Raw genomic sequence first — 22,167 nt, 5'->3', positions numbered from 1 at the left:
AGTAGTAGCCCCCCTGACCGGGGGTCGAGGAGATGTTAGTACCTGGCATTCGCGGGCAGCCGTGGAGGTATGTGGGAGAACCGCTCGGAAGAGCCTTTATTTGTCCGGAGCCAATTCTGGGGTTGAAGCTGACGTGTTAGGGTGGGGGAGTGGAGGATTAGTTGGTCGTTATTTCCTCGTACCTGCGGCTGGGTAGGGTAAACCTGGCGCTGTCTAGCCTGAGGTTTGGGCCAGGCGCCTGTTCGGATCAGGTGCCGCCCTCTCGGTAGGGGTGACGTTAATCCTTTTGCATCATAATGGAGCGGGCCTACCCCGTAATCCTTTTCAGTAGAGTCAACGATGCCGATAGGGAGTGACTGCCTGACAAGCTGCTTCTCGGCTTCGGTATCCGTCGCTAAGATAAATCTTGACGGGGAAATGGCCCCACTGCGATGGGGCTCCCATGATGGGCGAACCGTCCTTTTCTTTTGTTTTGATCATGTTTTCGTTTATCCAAAATGCGCTGAGGAAGAGTGCCCGCCTGCTCCAACGTTTCTGGACAGGTAGGACCGCGGGAGGAGAAGCGGGGGCAGTTCCTGCCGTCGACTCGCACGCCTGCGTGGCTGCGCACTCGACGGTGGTCTCCGACTCCTCGAGAGCGCCTCGCCGTGCTGTGCACCCGCGCGTCCCAGGCGCCGAGCGCGGAGGAACACAGGCCCTAGGTTGCAGCCTTCATGCTGTCCACGTCATTTTAGAAAGGTGTGATAGGTTAGTCGCGTTATATAGGCGTACAAGTAGGACTTCTGGTCAGGTAGTCTTCCATTCTGCCAGTCATCCGTTAGGATCCGGCGACGCGCCGCGAGCCCTCATACACCCCACACTCCATTGTCAGTTGTCACAGCAGGTAGGTCTTCGGTTTCGGCCGCTTCTTCTCTTTTATCCATATCCACGGCCTCCGCGCCTGCAGAAGGGTTGGGATTGTCATCCTCTCGAGCGTCGCGATTCTCGTTTAATACCACGGGAGTTAGGGTACTACAGCTGAACATGCGTCGTTCGGCTGTAGTCACGGGTGAGGTGCGTCAGCTTGTGGCAGAAAAGCGACTTGACGTCCTGCTCTTGCAGGAACCATACGTCAGGAAGCAGAGCCACAGCCACACCTTCTATGGTTTAGGGACAGGGATGCGGATTGCCGCTGTACGCTCGCATCATCCGTGGGCGGCGGTTGCGACCTGTAATCCCAATTGGGATATGCTTTTTGTCTCCCAACTTAGCACGACCCATTGCGCCTGTGCGGAAGTGCGAGCTCCCGGCTTCTCATTCCATGTTGCATCATGTTACTTCCAGTACAGCGACGAGATTGAGATGCACCTCAGGCACCTCGAGACGGTGTTTCATTCGCTGAGGGGGAAGAGAATCTTAGTGGCGGTAGATGCCAACGCGCGGTCGTCCCTCTGGGGTCCCCAGAGGACAGACGAAAGAGGGGCCAAGTTTGAGGACCGCATCCGAGCGAATGGTATGTGCGTTGTGAATCGCGCTGGCCAGCCGCCCACATTCTGGACGACAAGGGGTTCGTCATTCATCGACGTAAAATTGGCGTCGCCCGCCATGACCCAGTTCATCGGGGATTGGACGGTACGGCGCGACTGGACGACCAGCGATCACAGTGCTGTGGACATTAGGTTGAGGGTGCCAAGGGTAGCAACAGGCGGTGATGGGTGTGCAGGACTCACACGGTTCAACGTGCGTTGGGCCGATTGGGAAGTGTTCACCCAGAGCCTGTCCGATCTCTCGAGATCGCGGCTCGAGGTCCTTGATCTTGCCTCCGCAAGTAAAGTCGAAGACATGGCGGTGACTCTAGCGGGAGTCCTTACGGAGTCTTGTGAAGCTGCTATGCCAAGGAAGAAGATTTTTAGGAAGTCCAACCCGTGGAGGACGCCGGAATTCCCTATTCTTAAGAAACGGCTCTACCGGCTAAAGAGGAACCTTTATCTTCATTGGGAACCTGACGACCCGACTTACCTCGCTATTAAACGGGAATATCGCTCATCTTCGCGAAACTAATCCCGAGAGGTACAGAAGGCAAAAGTTGCGAGCTGGCGCAATTTCGTCACTCAAACTGATAACAAGGAGCCTTGGGGCTTCATATACCAGCAACAGGCCGGTAAGCTAAAGGTAGGGAAGGTTTTGAGTACTCTTCGGCAAGACGAAAACTCCACCATGTCTTTGGAGGAAACTGCCAAATGCCTTTTGGATGTCCACGTTCCGGACGACCGGGAAGATAAGATAGGGACACGCCAGAGCAGCGTGAAATTAGGGACGGTGCACGGGTAGCACCCGATACGGCCGATGCCTCGCCCTTCACTCGGGCAGAGGTGGCCCAGGCAGTTCGGACTTTCCATAATAATAAGGCACCAGGACTCGATCTTGTAGAGATTGTTGTGCTGAAGGCTGCATGTAGGATTATTCCCGGTTAAGTAGTTCGTTCGTTTAACGGGTGCCTTCAGTGGGGCGTCTTTCCCTCTATTTGGAAGGAGGGTTCTCTTAGAATTCTTCGGAAAGGGGGAATAAGGACGAGAAGGACCCTAAATCGTACAGACCCATTTGTCTCCTCTCCGTAGTAGGTAAACTTTTCGAGAAACTCATCACAATGCGCCTCATGGACACATCACTGGCGCCTGGTAGGGTCTCTGACAGTGTTACGTCCCGGCTAATCGCGGCTGCAAATTTTGGAATGCAGGACTCGGACGTGTAGCACGGGACTAGATCACTGTTTCGGGTTACTGAATCCGAGGATTCTACCCGGGGATACTCGTGATCAGAGTGATTTCGCCAGGAGTGCAGTTCCCGCGGAAGGGTGGCAGGGTCGCTCTTTGTGAAAAATTTCGGTTCAATAAAAGGGGTGGCCGATGGCGAATTTATTTGAATTTACTTCCCCTTAATTAAACCGATCACTTCGTTATAACAACGTGTGCATCTATGGGCCGGTCGTTAGGTCGTTAATGATGCGGAACAATATATACAGATTACATCAATCACACGGGGCCCGATATTCAATTTATGAGTCTCCGTTTTCGCGTACGCGTTATGATAGATAGGTCCGATTCGTGAGGATTTGCATTTTTCGCATAACGCGGCTTGTGTTTCGACGTCTTTGTATCCGCGCGTGATCACGCAAAGTGCCATTGGGTTGTATAATAATGAATCAACCTCATTAGCTCATTAATGGACGACTGCAATACTGTTCTGACCTTTACTTTGAATGAGTTAATCACTTTCATTAACTTATCATTAAAAAGCTGTAGTAATATTCTGAATTTTAATTTGAGTGAGTCGATAACTTCATTAATTTATCATTAGAGAGCTGTGGTAATATTCTGCATTTTACTTTGAGTGAGTCAATAACTTCATTAATTTATCATTAGGCCGGTGTAAGTTGAGAGGTAATAGTATGATAATTTCACTTACCGAGGGGTTCTTGGTTACTCTCGATCCAGCGCTGTACCTTGATCTCTTGTGCCAGCCTATCGTAATGAGTTCGGCGAGGGTCCCCCTCGGGAATATCCTGGCACAGAGAGTACCGCAGGTTGCATGAAATGGGGACCAGTCTCGTTGCCCACGTGGCTTCGTTGCTTCCGTTCGTGATTAGAATCACTCGGTGTGATACGACAGAGTTGCTGGTCACTCTCGGTTTCGTGAGTCGCGTTATGATGGAATTATTGTTATTTCTGTTAGTGTCACGGTCGCGTGATCGGAAAAGTGCCTCGTATTCTGGGTCAATGTAGTGAGGCTCGATGCCGTAATACTGCGAGACGACGGTGTTCACTGATTCTAAGTTAGAAAATATACGAGCTAAACGTCTTGCACGGTGTTTCTTTCCTCCTCGTCTCGTTTTCGGCATTAGAACTTCGTCATTTATGCAGAAGTTAATGTTAAAACGTGCGCGCCTCAGTTAGAGTGTACCTTGTGGTGAGAGTGGTGCGGAAAGGGGTGCGTTACCGAGTGACCGCCCCGTGCGTTGTCCGCACTGTAAGACTGTCGGCTCAGCGGAATGAAGACCAACGTGCGTTGTCCGCACTGTAGGCTCGTTAATTGGTTGCACACACACACAAACACAATGACCGAAACTGAGGTAGCTGCGTAATATTTATAGTCGCTGAATTGTGATCAAATCGGCTTGGTGGTCAAAAATAAAAATAAATCGTAAATTCAAGCACACAAAATACATATATTCTAATAAAATGAATTGGTGAAATACAATTGTTGTTACAAAATTTAAGTTAACTACTACGGTTATTAATGTTAACGTTTATATCTAAAATAACTCTGAAATACGGGGATTGAAAAATATTCTAAGTCGAGATATGAAGATTGGAAAATATTCTAAGTCAAAATACGAAGATTGAAAAATATTCTAAGTCGAAATACGAAGGAATGGAAAAGTTCTAAGTTCGAATTAGAGATTGAAATAGAAAAAGGCTAACCGTGGCCCTTGAGTGTCGAGTGAACCTCTTGGTTCGGAGTCGCGAGTCGAACTGGACTTTTCCGGTCCTGCAATGAGGTCCTTTGTTTTCGGCGGCTCGGTGCTGCGGCGGTTCGGTAGTGGGGATTTCCTCTCTCGTGAGAGTGGGTTGGAGAGTGGGACGTCCCTCGTGGAAGTAGCAGTACCGACAAAATGGCGGTTCCGAGGTGCGTCTTGTGCGCGTCGTTCGGACCGTTGAGAGAAAAGAGAAAGTTCGATTTTTACCGGGACGTGACAACAGGCAGGTCGGCTTCATGCCGGGTAGGTCGGCGGAAGACACCGTCGTCGAGGTAAGACGTATGGTGACTGTCTCTAAGAGGAGGTATGCGGCCGCGTTACTCTTCGATATATCCGGGGCTTTTGATAACGTTTGGTGGCCCCTCGTTTTACATAGTCTCAAGCAGAGAGATTGCCCTAGGAACGTTTTCAAGGTACTTCAGAGTTACTTTGACGGTAGGAGGGTAATTATATCCTGCGGTTCGCTCAAGGTATCTAAGTGGGCCACGAGGGGGTGCCACAGGGCTCTGTCCTCGGTCCGGCTTGCTGGAACCTCATGTTCGACGGTCTCCTCCGACTGCTCGAACAGTTGTTAGGGGAAGATTTTGTCGCTTATGCGGACGATCTTCTCGTCCTGCTTAAAGCTGATTCGCGTCGGGAATTAGAAGATAAGGATCAACAAGCGGTTGACCTGATCGTTAGCTGGTGTAGGTCGACCAAACTCGAGCTCTCGGAACGCAAGACTGAGGCTATCCTCCTCAGGAGCACCGAAGCACAGAAGGCCCCAATAGGCAGGCGGGAAGAAGTGCGACCCGATAGGAAACGGAAAACTAGGAAACGTGTAGTAGACTTTGCGAGTAAACCACCGGCCATTAAGTTACGACGCGCCAATATAGCTTTTATGGAAGCCGTTAGATACCTTAGGTCCACTTTGATAGGGGCATGGGAGTTAGTACTCATTGCTGAAACCTCAGCGACAAGGCCGGGTCACTGTTTCAGAGGTTAGGTGAGGTAGCGAGAGCCCAGTGGGGGCTTCGTTTTAGGGCGCTCTCCATCATCTACGGGGGCGCGCTCATCCCAAAAGTAGCCTATGCTGCCACAGGGTGGGCCAACCTCTGTACGGAGAGCGATCTTCGCGTTCTTAGGGCCTTTTCAGCGCCAGGCACTCATCTCGATGACTGGTGCTTACCGCACGGCGTCGTGGGAGTCGCTCTGTGTAGTTGCGCGTGTTATTCCAATAGACCTCCTTCTTCAGGTGCGCAGGGCAGAATATGACATTAGGAAAGATAAGGACACTAGGATTGGGGACGTAGAGATCCCTGCTGATAGGGAAGACGCAACTAAGGGCGTAAAGGGTAAGGCGATAACCATGTGGCAAACTAGATGGTCTTCTTCTGGGAAAGGCCGCAATACCTTCGCCTTCTTCAAGGACGTCCGGGATAGGTTAGAGGCGCGGTGGGTGCGACCCAATCACTGGGAAACGCAGATGCTCACGGGACACGGCGATTTTAGGGGACGCCTCGCGTCTCTCGGGCTCGCTGCTGACGGGCTTTGTGTGTGCCGTACCGGAGAAGATACCGTCGCTCATCACATCCTGGATTGTCCGCTATTCGAGCCGCAAAGGGAGGCTCTTCGAGAATTTGTGCCAGTCGGAGACTGGAGATGGCCGGAGGCAGCACATTTCCTCGTGTCGATCCCGGAGGCCTTCTCTGTTTTCGCCGACTTTTGCCGGGAGATTCTTTGGCTAAAGGGCTTCAATTGAATACTAGGTAGGTTAGCTTCTGGGATCATCCACCTGGAGGATGTCGGAGACTCCAGGCATGAGGATGTGTCCTCACAACCTTCGCGAGAACACCACATTTTCGGGTAATTTAGGTTACTCGTCTCGGAGGGCCGTGCGGTCGAGCCCCTCCTCCAACCTTAGATACATGATAGGTAGGGTCCTTACCTTTGTCCATTGGCCTCGCGGCCATTTCCCTACCCTTCTCCACTCCTATTTCCTACAACAGGGTCAGGGCGTACGTCCGGGCGGGACGTAGTGGACAGGCCTCCCCGTGGTCCCCGTGGTCGCGGTAGGTGCAGGACGGCGCAATGACCGACCGAAGTTTTCGGAGGTATAACGCTAGGTAGGAGAGCATTTTAGCCGGGAGGACTGCAATGCCGCGGCCGAACTGTCCATCCTGCGAGTAGCCCGCAGGCGCTGCTGGATTTTCTCCATCGCCCGTCTCGGGGCGGTCTTGCTAGATGGTAGATGTAATTGTAGCGTATGCTCAGAAGAGCGATGTCGCACGAGCACGTTATCCTTGGATACCGCGTTCTCACATTAGTTGTCCCTATCTACTACTTACTAATGAAATGGTGTTTGAGGCACAAACTAAATATTTATAGTGAAAAATCTGCAGCTATGCTATGTAAGAGTTTAAGACGCCGTGGCGTTTGATGTAAGCGATAAAAAGAATTCGAACGCCGCCGATATAATAACAAACGATACCGGCCAGCGCGGCATAGCTTTGCTCGAATATCAGACGAGCCGCCGAATCGGCGACGGATTGTAATTCCGCCGTTTTTATACAGAAACCGAGCGTATTAGGCAGTCTCTCTTCGACCGAGCTACGATTCACACCGTATGAAATACAGTATCTTTATATCCCAAAACCTTGGCCACTCAATTATCCTACAGCTATTAAAAGGAAAGTTAGATAGGGAAAGAATGTCTAGAATCAAAATAAATTAGATAAACATTAAATACTGTACACACTTGAGATATTTAGGAGTTATATTAGATGAAAAACTGAATTTTATTATGCATGCCAAATTTATAAAAAATAAATTAATTAACTTGATTATGGCTATAAAATGAATATCAAAAGAAAAATGGGGAATAAAATATCATACAAAAAAGATCTTATATAATATGGTAGCCATTCCTATTGCAACATATGCATCATCTGTATGGTATGATAGAACTACATTCTATGGTTAAAAGACACTTGATGGCGGCGCAACGTTCACTATTATTAATGGTTACAAAAGCGACACGTACAACATCGACAGTCGCTATGCAAGCAATAGCAGGCCTCATGCCACTAGATCTATCGATTATTGAAAGAGCACTAAAAACTAAAGTTAGGAAGAATAATTCAGTAAACTGGAAGACTTATAATTTTACAACTAAAGAATCTAAAGAAAACATATGGATAGAATTAGAATATCAGAAAATTGAGCAGGAAGTGCAAACGTGCTGGCAAGAGAGATGGGAGTTGGAACAAGCGGGAGACAAACATATCAATTCATTAATGACATAAAGTTTGCACAAGTAAATAATTAGTTCATACCAGATAGGCAAACAACAGGAATTCTTATAGGATATGGATCTATACGAAGTACTTTATTTAAACGAAAATCTGAAAGTAGTAACACTTGTCCCATATATCAAAGCATTGAAAAAACAGTAGAACATATGATACTAACATGTCCAGGCTATGAACCGATAAGATATCCAGAATTAATGTAATATAAAGAAAATACACATAAATTAATTGACACTCAGGAGAGTTTTAGACAATTTTCAAATTTTGTTGGAGAAATGTATAAAATTAGAGATACTTACCTTACGCTAGAATAATGGGTCCGCCTCCACGAGGCTAGGGACAGGCAACGGAAAGACATCCTTACGGCAAAGAGACCCAGATTTTGACGACTAATACAAATAACCTGAAAGAAAAAAGAAATATTAAACACAATGAAGTAATAACAAGAAAGAAATTTAGAACAAGAGTAATAGAAAAATGCAAGAGATAGAAAGCGGTAATGAGTTTATGCTCGAGCCGCAATTACATACATGAAATAAATGAAAAAAAAATGTCCCTATCTACTATCTAGCGAAACCACTGCCAAGGGAACGGGCTTGGAAAAATTAGCGGGGAAAGAAGACCCTGTTGAGCTTGACTCCAGTCTGGCATGTAAGGAGACATGAGAGGTGTAGCATAAGTGGGAGTTGGTAACATCGCCGGTGAAATACCACTACTTTCATCGTTTCCTTACTTACTCGGTTAGGCGGAGCGCGTGCCCCGTGGGCCTCGCGCCCCGGTGGTCACGGTGTTCTAGAGCCAAGCGTGTCAGAGTGGCGTGAGGCTTCGGCCGATCGCCGTTTATACTCCCGCGTGATCCGATTCAAGGACACTGTCAGGCGGGGAGTTTGACTGGGGCGGTACATCTGTCAAAGAATAACGCAGGTGTCCTAAGGCCAGCTCAGCGAGGACAGAAACCTCGCGTGGAGCAAAAGGGCAAAAGCTGGCTTGATCTCGATGTTCAGTACGCATAGAGACTGCGAAAGCACGGCCTATCGATCCTTTTGGCTTGAAGAGTTTTCAGCAAGAGGTGTCAGAAAAGTTATTACAGGGATAACTAGCTTGTGGCTGCCAAGCGTTCATAGCGACGTCGCTTTTTGATCCTTTGATGTCGGCTCTTCCTATCATTGCGAAGCAGAATTCGCCAAGCGTCGGATTGTTCACCCGCCAACAGGGAACGTGAGCTGGGTTTAGACCGTCGCAGGTTCGGACATTTGGTTCACGCACTCGGTCGAGCGGCCGGTGGTGTGAAGCTACCATCCGTGGGATTATGCCTGAACGCCTCTAAGGCCGTATCCTCTCTAGTCAAAGGTGGCAATGATATCTCTAGGAGTCTCGTGGGTCGAAAGGCTCAAAACAATGTGACACTACTAGGCGACCGGTCCACGGGGCCGGCCGTCGCGCGAGCCCGGTTTGCCGTACGGCACCACCGCCCGTCGACGGGATCCCACCGTCACGACGGCACGGCGTCTAGCGGTCGATCGTGGGTTTCGCGAGTTCGATGTCGAGACTCGGAATCGTCTGTAGACGACTTAGGTACCTGGCGGGGTGTTGTACTCGGTAGAGCAGTTACCACGCTGCGATCTGTTGAGACTTAGCCCTCGACTTGGGGATTCGTCTCGTACTCCTCGAGAGAGCGAGACCAGCGCTTCGACGAACGCGAAACAACACGTCGCGGGGGCTTGGCGGCAGGAACCGGTGAGCCGGCTCGAGAGCCAACACGCCGCGGGGGACTTGCGCTTCTCACTAGCTGCACACGGAGGTGTCGCCCGGAAAGCAACACGCCGGGAGGAACTTGCGGCACGACCCAGTCAGAAGCACCGGACGCGTCGCGCCATGAAGCAACACGCTGCGAGGGACTGGTCGCGGTCGCCTTCCGCTCCGGAGGTGTCGCCCTCGAAGCAACACGCCGCGAGGAACTTGCGGCACTAACCGGTCAATAGCACCGGTTCAATTTATCAAACGACACGGTAGTGTCTCGCACCAAGTATACGCGCAGCGAGACCGTACCGTGACACTATTACGCGAAGCGACGCTTTCGCAGACACTCAGATTATTAGATCTCAATAACCGCTGAACGGATCAACTTCTAAGTAGGCTCAATGGATAGCTTGGGGTCGAATTATATAATAAAAGTGTTTTTAGTTTTCCTGTACGTGCCCTACGAGCGGAGATATGGCGATGCAAAGTCTGAAATTGGAAAATTTCATTTAAGAAACGTCGTCGTCGTCGTCGTTTATACAGTTCGTTCTTTTTTGTCGAGATGGCAGTAGCTCCGTTTATACCGACCGGCGGAGATGCTATTGGTATATCCGTGTGACTCACACATAACGATCATATGTAGAGGCTCTACATTAGAATTGAGATATCGCGAATCTGATTGCGCTGACTTTTTGACAATCGTTTGTAGTTTCGTTTTGTTTGTAGTTGAACTGTGCAAAAGATATTAATTAACATTTGTTTAAATGAAAAATAGCTACCTTTGCCATTTGTTAAGATATCGCGAATCCACTTGCGCTGTCTTTTTCAAAATCGTTTCTAGTTGTTTCGTTTGTAGTTGAACTGTCAAAAGGTATTAACATTTGTGTAAATAAAAAATAGCTAACTTTGCCATTTGTTAAGATATCGATATAATTAAAAAAGTAAAATAGTAAAATATTTGGAATATTTATTATAAAGCTTATAATTGAGAATATTCACTCTTAATTCACTCTTCGTCTTTTTTTTATGTGCCCTTTATAAAAACACAAAGGTGCAATCGAGCCTAAATTTTAAGTTTTATGCCTTAAAATCTCATTGTAAATTATTGTTACAAAAGAACGCTATCGCAAAGTGAAAGATGTACCATGGTCATTGTCAAAAGTAATTGCTTCAAGAGAATTGTCAAAATCAAATATTACGGCAAAATATTGCTTGGGGGTTTTTTACATGGTTTACAAAATACAGATAATGTTTCGTGTTATACAAATCCTCATATAGTATAAAAAAGGATAATACTTCACACTACAAAATGTGTGAAATCACAACAAAATTACCTTTTTAAAAAAAGGTACAAAAAAGCGCCAAGTATACGCGCCCGAAGTTCTTTCAAAAAAGAATTCTACAAAACTAATGATATTAACAAATCATTTTGCTGATAATAAATGTTATTAATGCCGTTAATAAAAAGAAAAGAATAACATACTTCACACTACAAAATGTGTGAAATCACAATAAAATTACCTTTTTAAAAAAAGGTATAAAAAAGCGCCAAGTATAAACGCTCGCAGTTCTTTCAAACCCGAAATTCTTTCAAAAAAGAACTCTACAAAACTGATATCTTTCAAACCCGAAGTTCTTTCAAAAAAGAACTCTACAAAACTAATGATATCTTTCAAACCCGAAGTTCTTTCGAAAAAGAACTCTACAAAACTAATGATATTATTGATTGTTACGTATCAAACAATAACACTATTAATATAATGGCAATACGGCAATTGGCAAGACATCAATATTTTGAAAAGATTCGACAAGATGTTAGTGAGTTTATTATACATCTTATTAATAACATAGATAATATAAATAAAGAGTGTAATCGAGCATCAATTAAACATAATTTTGCGATGTAAGGTATGCAATTATACAAACACAAAAATTTATACAAATTATATATTATTGCTCCAATTATCTGACAATTTAAAAAAGTCATACACCTTACAAGAATTAATACAATGTAGTTTTTTACATTGGAATAATGTGGAAAAAATATATACTAATTGTGGTGCTACTTCTATACTTGCAAAGACTGACATAAGTATAACACGAAGTGTTATCATCTTACAGTTATTGTTATTTAAAATTAGTGATACAAAAATTATTAAAATAACAGATTTAAAAATTAAAGGTATACCTACGGAAAAGATCTCTATTGGTGCGAACATATATAAAATTATAGATTAGTGGAACTTTTCATGAAGGTAAAAGTACAATTGATGGACATTATACAAACATAGTACGTGCTAAAGGTACCGAATGGCAATTAATAAATGATTCGAAAGTACAAAAGTGCAGTTGACCTCGAAATGTTAAAAATGCAAATATATTTTTTGCAGAAAAAGTATAAATAAAAAATGTTTACAAAAAGCAATGAGATCATAAAAAAAACCTTATAAAGGTGAAAAAAGTACGCCAAGTACGTAAAAAATCTCACCTTGTACGCAACAAAAAGTTTAAAATGCTATTTATAAAAATCGAAACTAAATATGAAATTAATAGTTAACTAGCCAAGTACCTCGAAGCAATTCAGTTTGAGTATTTTATCCAAATGTTTTCCATTCATACTCTCTTATCACATGACGACATTGAAGTACTTGGCGTGCCCGGGTCGCATTAAAACATGTTATCCTACCTATAATCTGTACTTTACATGTAAATTATGTGTATCGACTAAGTAATGAAAAGAGATATTTATAATCACTTTCTTAGTTTGCAAAACTGTAAATGTGTTCATTTTATTTATAACTAACAAGATTTGTGAGTAATTATTGAAAATCAAGATCAAGAGACACGGTAGTGTCTCACGCCAAGTATACGCGCAGCGAGACCGCGCCGTGACTCTTTACGCGAAGCGACGCGTTCGCAGACACTCAGATTATTAGATCTCAATAACCGCTGAACGAATCAACTTCTAAGTAGGCTCAATGGATAGCTTGGGGTCGAATTACATGATAAAAGTGTTTTTATTTTTCCTGTACGTGCCCTACGAGCGGAGATATGGCGATGCAAAGTCTGAAATTGGAAAATTTCATTTAAGAAACGTCGTCGTCGTCGTTTGTACAGTTCGTTCTTTTTCGTCGAGATGGCAGCAGCTCCGTTTACGTGTGACACACACATAACGATCATATGTATGTAGAGGCTCTACATTAGAAAACTTTAACTTATCGACCCGACCGTCATGTGTAAGTCACACGGATATATGGACAGTATCTCCGCCGGTCGGTGTACAAGTGTACGACGCGATGTAGTGAAAGAACGCGTATTGGAGAGAGAAAAGATCTATTTGCGAGAGAACGAGTGAGTGAGTGAATGAGTAAGTGAGTGAGAGAGCGAGAGGGTGAGAGAGCGAGAGGGTGAGAGAGCGAGAGGGTGAGAGAGCGAGAGGGTGAGAGAGCGAGAGGGCGAGTGAGTGAGAGGGTGAGAGAGCGAGAGGGCGAGTGAGTGAGAGGGTGAGAGAGCGAGAGGGCGAGAGAGAGAGAGAGAGGGGGGGCGAGTGAGTGAGAGGGCGAGAGAGAGAGAGAGAGGGGGCGAGAGAGAGAGAGAGAGAGAGTGTATATATATTATACGTCTATGCGTGCAGCGCATAGCGATCCGAGACCGAGAGCGAGACATCAGTGGTCTCGAACCCTCGCCTCGTGAGAGTTACGTACTGTAATCCGGTAAGTATATTCAGTTTAGCGGCCTCATTAAGCTCTTTCGAGACGATTTACACGAAACGAAAGAATCTGGTAGAAAAAAGCGTCGCTCTGCCCCGCAAAGCGGGATATTAATCGTTAAAGGTGATCACTTTTCAGGTTAGGAAATCTGTCAAATACATTACTAAATATAATGACAGGTTTCCTAACTTAAAAAGTGGTTTACTTTAATGAGTGATATCTTGCTTCGCGGGGTAAATCGACGCTTTTTTCTGTCTAATTCTTTCGTTTCGCTCAAACAGTCTCGAAAGAGCTTAATGAGGCCACTAAACTGAATACTTACCGGATTACAATATGTAACTCAACTTTCTTTTCAGATCGGGAATATTTCTTATGTCCATATAATAATAATTGTATACACTAATTTGTGAAAAAGCGCGATTAGACAGTTTTATACATCTTTGAAGCTGACACGACGTTCTACGAATATCGAAAAAATATTAAAAGTTCTAATAGCACTTTTCATAGTTCTACAGCTCCTGATAAAAATTAAAAAGAGTTCTGTATTCCTTCTATTGAAAAATCGAAATTGAAAAAATGTGCGAACTTAGCGAATCTAGCACGGCACTTTCCCCTCTAAAGTACTAAAACGCGTGAAAAATTATTATTTTTGACTATAGTTCCCGATAGTTCTAATCGAGATTCATATATATACAGGGTGTTAAATTTCAAACGTACCAGGTGGAATATCTCGTAAACAATGCATTTTAGAAAAAAATGTTTCCTACAAAAGGTGTACGGTTTCGGAGGGAACATAACATAATAATATTCATATAACCGTGGGCGGCGCCTCCAAGGTCAAGTGGAGGTGAGAATGAATTTTTTAAATGGAAACCCATTTTTTTTATTGTTACATCTTTTTCTACTAATTAATTTGAACAACTTTTGTCTAAAGCATTTTTTTATTTACCTAATATTTTTAAGATATTCAAGAAAAACTTGATAACAAATTCAACATTCAGTTTACGATATTGAAGATTAACTGACGGCACGAAAGGACTCAGAAAAGAAAAAATAAAATAATTAATGAAGCAAATAAGAAATAGACTTTATTAATAAATCTTAATTAAAAAATGAAAGAATTTTTGCAAAAAGAATTATTAGAAAAAGTAACGAAGTCAACCAAATTCTTTACCATTTTTGCTTCACTACTTATTATTAGCCACAGGCTTACGTACAGTAGTCTGTTATTAATCTAACCAAGAATATTATTTACTTAGTAACCTAATCGACACTTTTATTATGTTAAAGGCTTTAGCTTGATAATAGTCTTAATATAAAAATATATAAAGTAATGTTAATAATATTAACATATATAAAGGGAGAAGAAAATATTAAAACCACAAAAACAATATATATGTATAACTTAGTTATTATGCTTTATGATAGATTTATTTAATTAATTCAGTCACGTTTATATATATTGTCTGAAACATAAAAACACAAAAACATACATAAAATCAGTAAAATATATAAAAACAGTTTTATATGTTCTAGCAGTTAAATAAAATAATTTTGAAACATTTATCATTAATAATTTGATAGATTTATAATATAATATTACGAGATTGGTAATATATAAGATCGTTTGAATTGTAATACCATGAAGGTTTTTGTAGGTATAGCAAAACCATTGAGATATTTAATATTGTTTATTATATAAAAAGTATTCATGTTAGTTGTAATAATTGAAAGAATTGGTTTGAAAATATATCTTATTATATGGTTATATAGCCATTGATAACTATTACAATTTGGCTTAATACATTTGGGTTATTGATAGGATAAAATATTTAATTATTTTTTATAACAAAGAAACAAATGGATTTGAAATGGATTTTATTATACTATAGTAAAGTCCTTTGCAAGTAGGTAATTTTCGTTAAAACCAATAAGGTCGGTTATTATATAAAAACGGGAAAAATCAATTTGTTATTTAGGACAAGAGTAAAATTAATGACGGCGGAATTGAGTTTTATTAAGTAACAGTGTAGCTTTGACAGTTATTATAATTTATGGAGACATTTGGTGTTGATTGTTGTATAAGGTAATAAGGTGTCATTAATAACAATTAAAGGAGTAAATTTTGGAATTGATTTTATTATACAATGAAATAGTTTTTGTGAGTATAGTAAATTGTATTACCACATTTGAAGTAATTTATCGTACAGGAAAATAAAGATTATTTTTATAACCTACAAGGAGAAAAATTTTATAAGTAAAAGAATATAGAATATTTATCTACATTCTTAGTCAAGAAGAAGTACATATTTAAACTTACGAAATTGCAATAAAATTTCACCAATGTTTTTGGGTCTAAAATTTGAACCGTAAGGAAATAATTTGTTATAATTATTTTGAAGCATCTAGGTCATAAGAGGAAATTAATAGGGACCTCAGATTTTGAAAATAATCATTTTTACGGAAGTGACCAACAACTTTTGGGAATCATCCTGTTTAGCTAGGCTGATGGTACCTTTGATGAAATTTTCCTTATCGCACCACGGGATCATTGAGAAACCGCAAAAATTGCAAAGTCACTATTCGTTAAACAAATCAGCGTTATTTTTCAATATTTATAGTGTAGAAAGTTTTAATGAAATATTAATAGTTTAGAAGTTACAAAGTTAAAAACAATTAAAGTCAAAATCAATTAGTGAGCAATTTAATATAAAAGGAAATAAGTTGTTAACCCAAAAATATTAAGAAAAGAATAAATCGTTAATTAATTATGAATAAAAGTATATTACACATGGTATTACATACATAGTAAGGATTATTGAATTTATTTAAAGGAATATTTTATGTTACGGAGCATTAATTTAAGTATATAATTATTACGGATTTAATCCGTTAATAATTAAGTGTATTAACCATACCATGTACGCACACACTTATATATGTGCGTATAATCCATAAAACAATTATTGGTTATTTAATATTTTATGAATTAAATAAGACTAAAATTGTATTGGAATAATAATTTTATACGGTTTAATTATAATATTAAACCCGGCACACCAATAGTTGCTTTATTAATAATTTATAATAACCAAAGAATAGACGTGCAAATGCATACACGTGTATATCTATATATAAGTATCCCTATAAGTATAAGACAATTATTGGTTGAGTGAGATTTTATAAGTTTATTAGAATGGTATATTGAAATAATAATTTTAGATGATTTAATTACATTATTAAAGGCTCATGATACCAATAATTGATTTTACAATAATTTATAATGATTATTGTTCAGCTGAGTGCGCCATATTATTAAGTAGACGTATGCAAGGTCTTATAATAATTCATGCATAAGACTAGGAGCATATAAAATGCATATGTCAAGCGTTATAATTTTAAGAATTACATTTGTGAACATTACAGAATTATTTAAATATTAATTTAAATAAGATAGTGAACACAGCGTTAAGAAACAAAGGAATAAAGATTTAAATTCACAAAGGATTATTATTTCATGATGACTAATTGTAAAAGACGGTGACTTGTCGGCACCTGATTGAAATAATAATCCAAGACCGCTGTCTTAATCAAAGGTTGAATAGATATCTCGAGCAAGACATATCGGCAGGAAGTTGCAGCTGCCATTTGATTCGGAGAAACTCCGGTTGATTAAAAAGTAACAGATGAGCGATAATTCTGTACTGAGAATTTCATGTTGAACTTACGCGTCAAAATACGTTTATCTTTTGTAAGCGTTGAGCTCACCGTTGAGCTCATCGTCCCCACTGACGCACCGTGAGACCAATCCCACCACTTAAGTTTTCGATCCACCATAAGAAGCTTCGAAAACGAAGAACCAATGAGTTAAGTGGGCAGAGTCCTCCCTACTATTTTAGTTTTTGCTTTAACCATGGTCCATTGTCAAAAGTAATTGCTTCAAGAGAATTGTCAAAATCAATATTACGGCAAAATATTGTTGGGGTTTTTTACATGGTTTACAAATACAGATAATGTTTCGTGTTACAATCCTCAGCTATAGGTATAAAAAGGATAATACTTCACACTACAAAATGTGTGAAATCACAACAAAATTACCTTTTAAAAAAAGGTACAAAAAAGCGCCAAGTATACGCGCCCGAAGTTCTTTCAAAAAAGAATTCTACAAAACTAATGATATTAACAAATCATTTTGCTGATAATAAATGTTATTAATGCCGTTAATAAAAAGAAAGAATAACATACTTCACACTACAAAATGTGTGAAATCACAAAAAAATTACCTTTTTAAAAAAAGGTATAAAAAGCGCCAAGTATAAACGCTCGCAGTTCTTTCAAACCGAAATTCTTTCAAAAGAATCTTACAAAACTATATCTTCAACCGAAGTTCTTCAAAAAAGAACTCTACAAAACTAATGATATCTTTAAACCCGAAGTTCTTTCGAAAAAGAACTCTACAAAACTAATGATATTATTGATTGTTACGTATCAAACAATAACACTATTAATATAATGGCAATACGGCAATTGGCAAGACATCAATATTTTGAAAAGATTCGACAAGATGTTAGTGAGTTTATTATACATCTTATTAATAACATAGATAATATAAATAAAGAGTGTAATCGAGCATCAATTAAACATAATTTTGCGATGTAAGGATGCAATTATACAAACACAAAAATTTATACAAATTATATATTATTGCTCCAATTATCTGACAATTTAAAAAAGTCATACACCTTACAAGAATTAATACAATGTAGTTTTTTACATTGGAATAATGTGGAAAAAATATATACTAATTGTGGTGCTACTCTTATACTTGCAAGACTGACATAAGTATAACACGAAGTGTTATCATCTTACAGTTATTGTTATTTAAAATTAGTGATACAAAAATTATTAAAATAACAGATTTAAAAATTAAAGGTATACCTACGGAAAAGATCTCTATTGGTGCGAACATATATAAAATTATAGATTAGTGGAACTTTTCATGAAGGTAAAGTACAATTGATGGACATTATACAAACATAGTACGTGCTAAAGGTACCGAATGGCAATTATAAATGATTCGAAAGTACAAAAGTGCAGTTGACCTCGAAATGTTAAAAATGCAAATATATTTTTTGCAGAAAAAGTATAAATAAAATGTTTACAAAAAGCAATGAGATCATAAAAAAAACCTTATAAGGTGAAAAAAGTACGCCAAGTACGTAAAAATATCTCACCTGTACGCAACAAAAAGTTTAAAATGCTATTTATAAAAATCGAAACTAAATATGAAATTAATAGTTAACTAGCCAAGTACTCGAAGCAATTCAGTTTGAGTATTTTATCCAAATGTTTTCCATTCATACTCTCTTATCACATGACGACATTGAAGTACTTGGCGTGCCCGGGTCGCATTAAACATGTTATCCTACCTATAATCTGTACTTTACATGTAAATTATGTGTATCGACTAAGTAATGAAAAGAGATATTTATAATCACTTTCTTAGTTTGCAAAACTGTAAATGTGTTCATTTTATTTAATAACTAACAAGATTTGTGAGTAATTATTGAAAATCAAGATCAAGAGACACGGTAGTGTCTCACGCCAAGTATACGCGCAGCGAGACGCGCCGTGACTCTTTACGCGAAGCGACGCGTTTCGCAACACTCAGATTATTAGATCTCAATAACCGCTGAACGAATCAACTTCTAAGTAGCTCAATGGATAGCTTGGGTCGAATTACATGATAAAAGTGTTTTTATTTTTCCTGTACGTGCCCTACGAGCGGAGATATGGCGATGCAAAGTCTGAAATTGGAAAATTTCATTTAAGAAACGTCGTGTCGTCGTTTGTACAGTTCGTTCTTTTTCGTCGAGATGGCAGCAGCTCCGTTTACGTGTGACACACACATAACGATCATATGTATGTAGAGGCTCTACATTAGAAAACTTTAACTTATCGACCCGACCGTCATGTGTAAGTCACACGGATATATGGACAGTATCTCCGCCGGTCGGTGTACAAGTGTACGACGCGATGTAGTGAAAGAACGCGTATTGAGAGAGAAAAGATCTATTTGCGAGAGAACGAGTGAGTGAGTGAATAGTAAGTGAGTGAGAGAGCGAGAGGTGAGAGAGCGAGAGGGTGAGAGAGCGAGAGGGAGAGGAGAGGGTGAGAGAGCGAGAGGGCGAGTGAGTGAGAGGGTGAGAGAGCGAGAGGGCGAGTGAGTGAGAGGGTGAGAGAGCGAGAGGGCGAGAGAGAGAGAGAGGGGGGGGCGAGTGAGTGAGAGGGCGAGAGAGAGAGAGAGAGGAGAGAGAGAGACGAGAGAGAGAGAGAGAGAGAGTGTATATATATTATACGTCTATGCGTGCAGCGCATAGCGATCCGAGACCGAGAGCGAGACATCAGTGGTCTCGAACCCTCGTCCTCGTGAGAGTTACGTACTGTAATCCGGTAAGTATATTCAGTTTAGCGGCCTCATTAAGCTTTTCGAGACGATTTACACGAAACGAAAGAATCTGGTAGAAAAGCGTCGCTCTGCCCGCAAAGCGGGATATTAACGTTAAAGGTGATCACTTTTCAGGTTAGGAAATCTGTCAAATACATTACTAAATATAATGACAGTTTCCTAACTTAAAAAGGTTTACTTTAATGAGTGATATCTTGCTTCGCGGGGTAAATCGACGCTTTTTTCTGTCTAATTCTTTCGTTTCGCTCAAAAGTTCGAAAGAGCTTAATGAGGCCACTAAACTGAATACTTACCGGATTACAATATGTAACTCAACTTTCTTTTCAGATCGGGAATATTTCTTATGTCCATATAATAATAATTGTATACACTAATTTGTGAAAAAGCGCGATTAGACAGTTTTATCATCTTTGAAGCTGACACGACGTTCTACGAATATCGAAAAAATATTAAAAGTTCTAATAGCACTTTTCATAGTTCTACAGCTCCTGATAAAAATTAAAAAGAGTTCTGATTCCTTCTATTGAAAAATCGAAATTGAAAAAATGTGCGAACTTAGCGAATCTAGCACGGCACTTTCCCCTCTAAAGTACTAAAAGCGTGAAAAATTATTATTTTTGACTATAGTTCCGATAGTTCTAATCGAGATTCATATATATACAGGGTGTTAAATTTCAACGTACCAGGTGGAATATCTCGTAAACAATTCATTTTGAAAAAAATGTTTCCTACAAAAGGTGTACGGTTTCGGAGGGAACATAACATAATAATATTCATATAACCGTGGCGGCGCCTCCAAGGTCAAGTGGAGTGAGAATGAATTTTTTAAATGGAAACCCATTTTTTTTATTGTTACATCTTTTTCTACTAATTAATTTGAACAACTTTTGTCTAAAGCATTTTTATTTACCTAATATTTTTAGATATATTCAAGAAAAACTTGATAACAAATTCAACTTTCAGTTTACGATATTGAAGATTAACTGACGGCACGAAAGGACTCAGAAAAGAAAAAATAAAATAATTAATGAAGCAAATAGAAATAGACTTTATTAATAAATCTTAATTAAAAAATGAAGAATTTTTGCAAAAAGAATTATTAGAAAAAGTAACGAAGTCAACCAAATTCTTTACCATTTTTGCTTCACTACTTATTATTAGCCACAGGCTTACGTACAGTAGTCTGTTATTAATCTAACCAAGAATATTATTTACTTAGTAACCTAATCGACACTTTATTATGTTAAAGGCTTTAGCTTGATAATAGTCTTAATATAAAAATATATAAAGTAATTTAATAATATTAACATATATAAAGGGAGAAGAAAATATTAAAACCACAAAAACAATATAGACGACTAATACAAATAACCTGAAAGAAAAAAGAAATATTAAACACAATGAAGTAATACACAAGAAAGAAATTTAGAACAAGAGTAATAGAAAATGCAAGAGATAGAAAGCGGTAATGAGTTTATGCTCGAGCGCAATTACATACATGAAATAAATGAAAAAAAAATGTCCCTATCTACTATCTAGCGAAACCACTGCCAAGGGAACGGGCTTGGAAAAATTAGCGGGAAAGAAGACCCTGTTGAGCTTGACTCCAGTCTGGCATGTAAGGAGACATGAGAGGTGTAGCATAAGTGGGAGTTGGTAACATCGCCGGTGAAATACCACTACTTTCATCGTTTCCTTACTTACTCGGTTAGGCGGAGCGCGTGCCCCGTGGGCCTCGCGCCCCGGTGGTCACGGTTTCTAGAGCCAAGCGTGTCAGAGTGGCGTGAGGCTTCGGCCGATCGCCGTTTATACTCCCGCGTGATCCGATTCAAGGACACTGTCAGGCGGGGAGTTTGACTGGGCGGTACATCTGTCAAAGAATAACGCAGGTGTCCTAAGGCCAGCTCAGCGAGGACAGAAACCTCGCGTGGAGCAAAAGGGGCAAAAGCTGGCTTGATCTCGATGTTCAGTACGCATAGAGACTGCGAAAGCACGGCCTATCGATCCTTTTGGCTTGAAGAGTTTTCAGCAAGAGGTGTCAGAAAAGTTATTACAGGGATAACTAGCTTGTGCTGCCAAGCGTTCATAGCGACGTCGCTTTTTGATCCTTTGATGTCGGCTCTTCCTATCATTGCGAAGCAGAATTCGCCAAGCGTCGGATTGTTCACCCGCCAACAGGGAACGTGAGCTGGGTTTAGACCGTCGCAGGTTCGGACATTTGGTTCACGCACTCGGTCGAGCGGCCGGTGGTGCGAAGCTACCATCCGTGGGATTATGCCTGAACGCCTCTAAGGCCGTATCCTCTCTAGTCAAAGGTGGCAATGATATCTCTAGGAGTCTCGTGGGTCGAAAGGCTCAAACAATGTGACACTACTAGGCGACCGGTCCACGGGGCCGGCCGTCGCGCGAGCCCGGTTTGCCGTACGGCACCACCGCCCGTCG

The 22,167-nt window shown here is 40.9% G+C and overlaps 1 protein-coding gene and 1 pseudogene across 1 annotated transcript; one reads left to right on the top strand and one right to left on the bottom strand.

Moving 5' to 3' along the window:
• The first annotated feature begins 1,023 nt into the window (after positions 1-1,023).
• LOC113563197 lies at positions 1,024-2,040 on the top strand. The gene has a single exon (XM_026974519.1). The coding sequence runs from the start codon at positions 1,024-1,026 to the stop codon at positions 2,038-2,040; it is 1,017 nt and encodes a 338-aa protein (XP_026830320.1).
• Positions 2,041-8,357: 6,317 nt separating this feature from the next.
• On the bottom strand, positions 8,358-21,388 carry LOC113563196 (annotated as a pseudogene).
• Positions 21,389-22,167: the final 779 nt, after the last annotated feature.

Source organism: Ooceraea biroi, chromosome 13 (genome assembly GCF_003672135.1).
Source record: "Ooceraea biroi isolate clonal line C1 chromosome 13, Obir_v5.4, whole genome shotgun sequence".
In the NCBI taxonomy this organism is placed as follows: domain Eukaryota; kingdom Metazoa; phylum Arthropoda; class Insecta; order Hymenoptera; family Formicidae; genus Ooceraea; species Ooceraea biroi.
The sequence above is the reverse complement of the archived record's forward strand: the minus strand, read 5'-3'. Positions and strand labels throughout refer to the sequence as shown.

Bases quoted from the DNA above. Each gene is read 5' to 3' on its own strand.
- LOC113563197 (XM_026974519.1), top strand. From the start codon at position 1,024: ATGCGTCGTTCGGCTGTAGTCACGGGTGAGGTGCGTCAGCTTGTGGCA.